General features: G+C 44.0%; 1 protein-coding gene across 1 annotated transcript; it reads right to left on the bottom strand.

Annotated features, from left to right (window-relative positions):
- Positions 1–1,000: 1,000 nt before the first annotated feature.
- LOC115179608 (ADP-ribosylation factor-like protein 4C) lies at positions 1,001–2,713 on the bottom strand. Its single transcript, XM_029741232.1, has one exon. It carries the CDS (start codon positions 2,169–2,171, stop codon positions 1,593–1,595), a length of 579 nt encoding a protein of 192 aa, XP_029597092.1. The 5' UTR covers positions 2,172–2,713; the 3' UTR covers positions 1,001–1,592.
- Between the last annotated feature and the right edge of the window lie 8,128 nt (positions 2,714–10,841).

The following is a 10,841-nucleotide window of genomic DNA, read 5'->3' as shown; positions in this document are numbered from 1 at the left end:
GCTAGCTTGTACTTGCTAGCTAATTTGTCCTATTTAGATTGCTTGCTGTTGCTAGCTAATTTGTCCTGGGATATAAACATTGAGTTGTTATTTTACCTGAAATGCACATGGTCCTCTACTCCAACAATTAATCCACACATAAAACGGTCAACCGAATCGTTTCTAGTCATCTCTCCTCCTTCCAGGCTTTTTCTTCTCTGGACTTCATATTGCGATTGGCAACTTTCATAAACTGGGTGCATTACAGCCACCGACCTCGTTCGTCTTTCAGTCACCTACGTGGGTATAACCAATGAGGAGATGGCACGTGGGTACCTGCTTCTATAAACCAATGAGGAGATGGGAGAGGCAGCGTGATCTTCGTCACAAATAGAACTGATTTCTATTTTAGCCCTTGGCAACGCAGACGCTCGTTGGCGCTTGCGAGCAGTGTGGGTGCAATAATTGAATAATATAGATTTCTACATTTATTTTTGCAACGCAACCTTAAATAAGTGGACTAGGGTGTGTCTTTTAAGTGTTTGGACTGCAGTCTCAGACTTTCTGAACGGGGCTAATGACTGTTTCATTAAAATTACACTATAGTGGCCTGGAAATATGATGATATTGCTGAAGACAAATAATTAGTAGAAAACAACGTTGCCATCATTATGATGTCGTCAAGTTTACTTGAGAGAGATGACAATGTTGCCGTGAGACAGCAAAGTTTGTCAGAAATAGGTAACAATGTTAATGTTAGCTAGCAAAAATGTTGCACTCACCCCTCAATCTTAGCTAGCTAGCTAGTTATACTGCATCTAAAGTCAATCTGGCGACATAATAATGACAAAAGCTTGTCCTACTAATTATTAGCCTCCTTTCGGAATGTCATCGTGTTTCCAAGCCACAGTAATGCACTTCAGACTAAATCTTCATCCGCACTTATTGACACTGCATTGAGTAGAATGGGCATCAGTCATAAAACAAACGTTCAAAAATAATATTGTGACGAAACGTGCAAAATATGAATAGCCTGCTTTATTTGAAAGACACCTTACACCCAATATAGGATATTGTATTCTACTATAAAACAGCACTGTTTGCCCAGTTATCAAAGGAGTAGAGGAAATGTTAGAACGAAATGGACGGTCTCTCTCAAAATGTGCTAGTAACATAAACAGAGCGTGCAAAGTGAAAAAATAAAATTATAAGCACATTGATATTGATTGACGTTCATTCCAATCAGGAAATAATGTGGGCTACTCCAGTCTGTCAAAAAGTGCTGTGTAGGCCATTCACTCTTTAGGAGAAAAAAAGTATTGACAAGAAAATACTGTGACGCAGCAACAAACAGGTACCAGCCTGTCAAGTACATTTCTGATAGCAAGAGGCAAGTTTTTATTTTCCTCCCTCTGTGTGATTGAATGTAACAGCACAGCTAAAAGTGACTAACTTCACCAATAACCCCAAAGCTATACAGTGTATCGTAATAAACCACTGCGAGTGTAACAGTCTGCATAACAAGAATCACCTGACGTGCCTACTATAGCAAAAGTCATGGTACAGTAGCAGGAAGCTCAGAAGATAGCGGTCAACTTCTCAGTAATGAGTCTTTATCTCTTTTTCTTTTGTTTCAATGATTTCCTTCGTTTCACAATCATTTCATACAGTTTCTCCATGCCTTCATGGAGCCCTTCACCTATGATGGCACATGCAGGCTGGACATGGTAAGTGGTAGAAGGGCTCAGCTCATGCAGTGCCAGTTGCTTCTCAATCTCATGGACGGGTAGAGACTTGGGCAAGTCCTGCTTATTGGCTATCACCAGTAGTGGAGTCCCTTGGTTTTCTGCGAATTTGGTAACTTTGTGCAGTTCTGTTTTGGCTTCCTCGAGTCTGTCCACGTCCACTGAGTCCACTACGTAAATAATGCCATCTGTGCACCTACTGTACGATTTCCATAACGGTCTTAGCTTCTCCTGTCCCCCGACGTCCCAGAAATGACAACTAATCCCTTTGGCGGTACCGTTACTCAGTTTTATCCTCTCGGTGTTAAATCCGATTGTGGGAACAGTGTTCACAAATTCGTTGAATTTCAGGCGGTACAGGACAGTCGTTTTACCGGCAGAATCTAAACCCAGCATTACAATATGCAGGGACTGAAAAGCAGCTATGTTAGAAAAACTGTTGCCCATTTTACGCACTAGTGAATGAGAAGTCCAATAAGAGGGACCTGCTTTATGCTAAGCATACACATGGGCTATAGGCTATAGCTTTCTGAGATCTATATGAAAAAAGTCATTGTTGTTCCATCTTCTGCTATTGCGTTCTGCAAGCGCGCATTTCTCGAGGTAGATAACCTGTATGTATTGTAGACGACCACAATGAAATACTATCTGAAATTGTTATTGTCATCAGTCCCCCTTGATCTATCAATAAATGCTGCGATGAGATGCAGTCACCTCTGGCACGTTGTCTCCCGTCGCATACAGCTGCAGCCAACAAATGCTTATTCAATAATCGGATGCTGCCTAACAATCCACCACGGGTTGTTGTATTAACATCTCATCTTGAAATGAATTAATATGCAAATGCCGACCTTCTATGAGGAGGCCAGGTAGCCCAAATTCAGAACATTTCTGTTATCAGCGAAAAAAAGAACATCCTGAAGCCCAGCGCTGTGGAGAGACTGTTGGTTCACAAGGTTGCCACAGTGGTTACCGTTCAGCGTTGCGCACACATATTAGTCTACTACACTAGGAGACTCCGCCTTCGCGCAGCAGACAAATCAGGAATGTTATAGACTTCAGTATGGAGGGGCGAAACTTCACATTACCCGTGCCACGTGCTTGCCGGTCAATAGTGAAACGAACCTTCAAGGTTACAAAACTTTGCACAGTGTTACATTTATTTATTTATTAAAATACATTCCTGGCCCCTATGTAAGCTATGACATACGACATTCACATACAAATAAAGATAAAAATGAAGAATATGTAGGCCTATGACATGACATGAATACTGCACCATAATTGAGGAGGTGGAGTTTAGACACACATTTTTACCAGGTGTTTTTCTTTTTTTGCTAGGTAGGCCTTTTGCCTTTTTTTATGACTCATGGCAAGTTACATTTACATCACATTACAAAAAATGCATGTGTTGCAATGATTCACCACTAGATGTCAGGACAACTCCTCAGCAGGCTTCCATAACAAACCAAGTGGCAGGGCCGCCGTTTTATTGTGTACAGCCTGCCTCAGGGGTTATTAACTAAGCACCTAATTCATATTTTCTCCATTTATCACAGTTCAGCCAGGGCTGCATTTTATTTTCGGATCAGCCTTTCCTAATTGTACATGAGACTATTTAGGGTAGGTCTATTATTGTATGCATATGCTTTGTAACTAAATAGTTTATGCATAAATACACACACTGCAACACATAGACTTTTTGGCTAATAGGCTATATATTTTGATTCTTCATACAAAAACGTTTTATCCCAAAGAGCAAACTAATTATACAGCTCAACTCAAGGCAGGTGAGAGAGAGCGAGAGAGAGAGAGAGAACAAGCGAGCGAGCGAGAGAGAGAGTAAAGAATGATGCTCCTACTAGGATCCAGTCAAGGGAGGCCTATAGCCTTTCTAACTATCTAACTGTGCAACCTGACTCAACAGGGCCGTGTTCCCCACAAATTGCTTTTTATCCTTGCGTGGCTCATTGATGCAGCATGTGGTGGGAGCTGGGATCAATAAAATTAAGAAAGAAAGCTGAGGCTCATCACAAATCAACACATTGCAAATAATGTTGCCCTATCCAGCTCCCTATAGGAAGACAAAAGGAGTCTCTTTCTCTCTCTCTCTCTCTCCCTCTCCCTCTCTCGCTCTCTCTCTCTCCCTCTCTCTCTCTCCATGTGAAATGTCACTTGTTCTTTATTGGTGTTTAAGCAGTCCTACTGCCTGACACCTGAGACATCCTTCCAGCCAGGCCAGCTCATGCATTTTACAGTAGCTCTGATGTAAAGTGCTTCAGTGGCATAAAGAGACATCAGCAACATTGATTTCCTTCCAGTTCTCTCAGTTTGCGTCTCAACTGGCTGTCTTTTCCCTATAAAGTGCACAACTTTTTAGCAGAGCCCCATTGGATGTGGTCAAAAGTAGGGCACTATGTAGGGAATAGGGTGCCATTTGGGACGCAACTGTGACTTTGTTCGTTTTTGTTAGTTTTTAAAGAACATTTGGTGCCAAACAAAGTGATTTTAGTAGCCTACGGTTTCTGTATATTACACCTGAAAGCCTGATTAACAGCTAAATGAGGATACATTTAATGTTCTAACTTCTGCTTTATCTAGTTCTACGTTCAGCGAGGTTTGACATTTCTCCTTCTCTGAAATCGCCCCCACACACTCAGAAGTCCCTTCACTTTGTCTTCCACTCCATTTCCAGTGTACCTGGTACTGCCTCTGCTATGGTCCAGTGGACACAGCTTGCCTGCAGAGGAGAGGGTGCACTACAGGTGGAGGGAGAAAGAGTGCTCAAACACTGCTGTTATTTTCAGTAGGTAAACCGGAGTAAAATGGAGACCACACACACGCACACACACAAACACATGCGCAAACATGCACACACACACACACACACACACAAGCTCGCACGCATGCACAGAAACACACACATGCAAGCTGTTGTGAAGCAGGATTTGCATATCGTCTTTAACCAAAAATGTAGTTAACAGGAAAAAATTTACTTTATTCTATTCTATGCTATTCTATTAAATTATATTTGTTTATAGATTAAATCAAACGTGTCAGCCTGTCACCTACACACAATTTCTTAGAGGAGCTTGAAATGGTGTGTGGATTAGAATAATATACATATTGAAATGGAAAGCAGAACACTCAACACATCTGAACACATGGGACCGATTCTGTTGCTAGGCACTGGCAATTTCAAGAGCCTTGAAGTGTTCCTGAGACGAAAGGAAACGTGTCAAGGTATAGACACAAGGATGCAATCAATGGAGAATAGTAACACCCAGTAGACTTAGTTTTGAGCTCAGAGTTAAGCAACGACAAAGGTTAAACCCATAGAGATGCAATGCAATACAATGCAAATTCATTCTGTGGCTAAAACACTGAACAGCCTATTTTTAATTGTAATTTAATTTAATAATTTTTTTTAAGGGGTGGATCAGCTTTAAAACTGTGGAAAGATTTTTGCTTCCATCAATGTAATTGTCTGCATCATTTCCAATCCCCATATATGACATTAACATATATTTATAACTCTCACAGTTCTGGGTGACTTTAACCTCCCCACGTCTACCTTTGACTCATTCCTCTCTGCCTCCTTCTTTCTACTCCTCTCCTCTTTTGACCTCACCCTCTCACCTTCCCCCCCTACTCACAAGGCAGGCAATACGCTTGACCTCATCTTTACTAGATGCTGTTCTTCCACTAATCTCATTGCAACTCCCCTCCAAATCTCCGACCACTACCTTGTATCCTTTTCCCTCTCGCTCTCATCCAACACTTCTCACTCTGCCCCTACTCGGATGGTATTGCGCCGTCCCAACCTTCGCTCTCTCTCTCTCCCGCTACTCTCTCCTCTTCCATCCTATCATCTCTTCCCTCTGCTCAAACCTTCTCCAACCTATCTCCTGATTCTGCCTCCTCAACCCTCCTCTCCTCCCTTTCTGCATCCTTTGATTTTCTCTGTCCCCTATCCTCCAGGCCGGCTCGGTCCTCCCCTCCTGCTCCGTGGCTCGACGACTCACTGCGAGCTCACAGAACAGGGCTCCGGGCAGCCGAGCGGAAATGGAGGAAAACTCGCCTCCCTGCAGACCTGGCATCCTTTCACTCCCTCCTCTCTACATTCTCCTCTTCTGTCTCTGCTGCTAAAGCCACTTTCTACCACTCTAAATTCCAAGATCTGCCTCTAACCCTAGGAAGCTCTTTGCTACCTTCTCCTCCCTCCTGAATCCTCCTCCCCCTCCCCCCCTCCTCCCTCTCTGCGGATGACTTCGTCAACCATTTTGAAAAGAAGGTTGACGATATCCGATCCTCGTTTGCTAAGTCAAACGACACCGCTGGTCCTGCTCACACTGCCCTACCCTGTGCTTTGACCTCTTTCTCCCCTCTCTCTCCAGATGAAATCTCGCGTCTTGTGACGGCCGGCCGCCCAACAACCTGCCCACTTGACCCTATCCCCTCCTCTCTTCTCCAGACCATTTCCGGAGACCTTCTCCCCTACCTCACCTCGCTCATCAACTCATCCTTGACCGCTGGCTACGTCCCTTCCGTCTTCAAGAGAGCGAGAGTTGCACCCCTTCTGAAAAAACCTACACTCGATCCCTCCCATGTCAACAACTACAGGCCAGTATCCCTTCTTTCTTTTCTCTCCAAAACTCTTGAGCGTGCCGTCCTTGGCCAGCTCTCCTGCTATCTCTCTCAGAATGACCTTCTTGATCCTAATCAGTCAGGTTTCAAGACTGGGCATTCAACTGAGACTGCTCTTCTCTGTGTCACGGAGGCTCTCCGCACTGCTAAAGCTAACTCTCTCTCCTCTGCTCTCATCCTTCTAGACCTATCTGCTGCCTTTGATACTGTGAACCATCAGATCCTCCTCTCCACCCTCTCCGAGTTGGGCATCTCCGGCGCGGCCCATGCTTGGATTGCGTCCTACCTGACAGGTCGCTCCTACCAGGTGGCGTCGCGAGAATCTGTCTCCGCACCACGCACTCTCACCACTGGTGTCCCCCAGGGCTCTGTTTTAGGCCCTCTCCTATTCTCGCTATACACCAAGTCACTTGGCTCTGTCATATCCTCACATGGTCTCTCCTATCATTGCTATGCAGACGACACACAATTAATCTTCTCCTTTCCCCCTTCTGATAACCAGGCGGCGAATCGCATCTCTGCATGTCTGGCAGACATATCAGTGTGGATGACGGATCACCACCTCAAGCTGAACCTCGGCAAGACGGAGCTGCTCTTCCTCCCGGGGAAGGACTGCCCGTTCCATGATCTCGCCATCACGGTTGACAACTCCCTTGTGTCCTCCTCCCAGAGTGCTAAGAACCTTGGCGTGATCCTGGACAACACCCTGTCATTCTCCACTAACATCAAGGCGGTGACCCGATCCTGTAGGTTCATGCTCTACAACATTCGCAGAGTACGACCCTGCCTCACACAGGAAGCGACGCAGGTCCTAATCCAGGCACTTGTCATCTCCCATCTGGATTACTGCAACTCGCTGTTGGCTGGGCTCCCTGCCTGTGCCATTAAACCCCTACAACTCATCCAGAACGCCGCAGCCCGTCTGGTGTTCAACCTTCCCAAGTTCTCTCACGTCACCCCGCTCCTCCGCTCTCTCCACTGGCTTCCAGTTGAAGCTCGCATCCGCTACAAGACCATGGTGCTTGCCTATGGAGCTGTGAGGGGAACGGCACCTCCATACCTTCAGGCTCTGATCAGGCCCTACACCCAAACAAGGGCACTGCGTTCATCCACCTCTGGCCTGCTGGCCCCCCTACCTCTGGAAGCACGGTTCCCGCTCAGCCCAGTCCAAACTGTTCGCTGCTCTGGCACCCCAATGGTGGAACAAGCTCCCTCACGACGCCAGGACAGCGGAGTCAATCACCACCTTCCGGAGACACCTGAAACCCCACCTCTTTAAGGAATACCTGGGATAGGATAAAGTAATCCTTCTAACCCCCCCCCCCCTTAAAAGATTTAGATGCACTATTGTAAAGTGGTTGTTCCACTGGATATCATAAGGTGAATGCACCAATTTGTAAGTCGCTCTGGATAAGAGCGTTTGCTAAATGACTTAAAATATATATATATATATATATATATATATATACATACACACACACATATATACATACACATACATATATACATACATACACATACATATATACATACATGCAGATACAGTACATACTTTTTTTAGAATATACCTTTATTATTCCCCGCAAACCCTACCACCTTTCCCCCAATTGGAGTAAACTAATAAACAATAACACTTAGACATCTACCTTCAGTTTATACATATTATACACATTTTACAGACACAATCTATTTTACGATAGTTATATTTTGTTTGTTTTTTGTCCTTCCTCTATTTCTGATGTCCATCCAGTTTGATTTCTATTTTTAACTGTGCTATTTCACAAGATTTCTGAACCTATATACATTTTACAGACCCTGTATGTTTTACATGGGTTATCTTGTGGTTATTAGTCCCACCCTTCAGCTCCATTCTGCAGAGCTGCAGAGCTGGGAAGATTGTATCCCTCATTGGTTGCAAGAATTTTGTATTATGTATTTTGTATAGTATATTTAAGTTTAACCACAATATTTGTTGTATTATTTGTTCTGTCTTTTCAGGTGGATTAAACTGAAATTGCAACCAACTTTCTAAGGCTTGTTTAAAAAAATAACAATCTTTTGGAGATGATTTCGTTTTCAAACAACCGAAAGTGAGCAGTTGTAATCTGAATAAAGGGAATACATTCCTGAACATGGGGTGAGACATTCCTACCAATTTACTAGAGAACCATTTCGGATTTAAGTATAACTTTTGTATGACTGATGCCTTTAGTGAGAGGTCTAATGCTTTAATATTTAATCATTTCTGCCCTCTGAATTCATATTCGTTATATAAATAGGCCATTTTAATTTTGTCTGGCTTGCCATTCCAAATGAAGTTGAATATTTTTTGCTCATATAATTTAAGAAGCAGGTCTCTAGGTGTAGGCAAAACCATAAGCAAATAGGTCAACTTATTTAGAATGAATGTGTGGCAGAAATCTACTATAGGCTAAATGAAACTCCAGTCATGTTTTTAGAAACATTTACTACAGCACTCCTAGTATAATAATCACTTTCTCATTTGGAGAGGTTAGAAGAGGGGATTGTCTAATAACCTCCTATTGATTATTTTAAATTTTTAAATGTAACCTTTATTTAACTAGGCAAGTCAGTTAAGAACAAATTCTTATTTACAATAGCGGCCTACCCCGGCCAGACCCGGAAGACACCGGGCCAATTGTGCGCCGCCCTATGGGACTCCCAATCACGGCCGGATGTGATGCAGCCTGGATTGTAGAGAGAAAGAGAGAGAGAGACAGACATAGAGGGAGAGAGAGGGAGAGAGAGAGGGAGAGAGAGAGAGAGAGGGAGAGAGAGAGAGTGTGAGAGAGAGAGAGACAGACATAGAGGGAGAGAGAGAGGGAGAGAGAGAGGGAGAGAGAGAGAGTGAGAGAGAGATCGAGAGAGAGTGTGAGAGAGTACCAGTCTCCCTTCGCTGCTGAACCAGTGAGACCTTTAATTAAAGAGTGTCCCCTTTGTGCCATGGGTGTCCTGGCCATTCCCTCCTGTCCTGTCCTCCTCCTGACTGTACTCTTTCTCTCATGTGCTGACAGTATAATTTACAGAACTTTACAAGACTCCATGGGACATTAGTGAGAACGTGAACAGGAAAAGTAACAACAAGGCCATTTGGTTTACTGCTTAGGACAGCATTTTTATATGAACAGGCCTAGAGAGTAAGACTACTATAACTATCCTACACTGGTTTCACCTGAAACTAGGTTAGCGGGCTTTTGTTGCCTGGTTAGGTTATTTATTTTGCACGGATAAAATATATTTGAATATTGTAGAAACATTGAATTGAAATCAACAAGATTTAAGATGATCACTGTGTGTAGTGTTGTAGAGTGACTAGACCCTCCCCCTCTCTCTCCCTCAGTGTCAGGCTGTTGGCAGTAGAAACTCAAGTGCTTTCCCCCTGTTCTCAGACAGAGGCAAGCTCACTCCCTTGGCAAGTGTTTATATGGAGAGGTTACCATGGAGACAGCAAATCATCAAAGCAGCACATTCAGCCAATATGTTCTCCCTCCCTATAAATTACAGTACTTTATGAGTGAACACATACACTGGCACATGGACACACTGGCACACACCATGGAGTCACATACACACGTGCATACATGCACGGACGCGCACACGCGCACACGTGCACACGTGCACACACACACACACACACACACACACACACACACACACACACACACACACACACAGGGAGTCGGGGACAGATGTGATTATTCATGATCCCAGGGAGACAGGATATGAAATCAAACAACATTTAGTAAATGGGACAAGCATCGCCCTCAGCTCACAACATCTTCCATCTGTAGACTAATGATCACATCATCATTACCTCAAAAGGGCTTCCTCAGTTGTAAAACCCACTAGCCTAGGCACCTCTTTTGACTGTAACAGTTCATTTACAATTTGAGAAATAAAAGAACACATGAGGTGAAACATGGGCCTGGGAAACTAAACCCCTGCCCTGTCCCAAGCTTCAATTCCTCAGCTTATCTGAGAAAGTGACGATTGTAGGCCTGCTTTGCATTTGTACTTTGCATTTGCGTGAGGATTTCTTTCACAGCCATCCTCAATGTCCCAATACACTGTGTATGGTCTGGACTGGCCTTAATGTCTCATGGGCATTCATTGGTTTATGCATGATTCACAAGCAGAGGGTCGAACCCCAGACAATGGTGTGACCCTCTCTCTGAGCACGCACGGTGAAGGCCATTGAGCTGTAACCAGGCGACGGGCAGGGAGGAATGTTTATCGCCGTGGTGACTCATATGGAAGCAGGAAGAAGGGAACTGCAGGTGCCCCCCCGTCGCCATGGGAGGGAGGAATAATTATCAGAGATTGAGTTTAATTAATTAACCCCATTATTATTATATAAAGGTGCGACAGGACAGAAAGCTACACAATAATAGACGTGATCTATACGCTTAGGAATGCATTGGTGTCTGGCCACTCTTCTCCATCTCTTTT

This window comes from Salmo trutta, chromosome 39 (genome assembly GCF_901001165.1).
Source record: "Salmo trutta chromosome 39, fSalTru1.1, whole genome shotgun sequence".
Taxonomy (NCBI): domain Eukaryota; kingdom Metazoa; phylum Chordata; class Actinopteri; order Salmoniformes; family Salmonidae; genus Salmo; species Salmo trutta.
This window is presented reverse-complemented; position numbering and strand designations above follow the sequence as displayed.

Coding starts and splice junctions, on each gene's coding strand:
- LOC115179608 (XM_029741232.1), bottom strand. CDS start 2,171: ATGGGCAACAGTTTTTCTAACATAGCTGCTTTTCAGTCCCTGCATATT.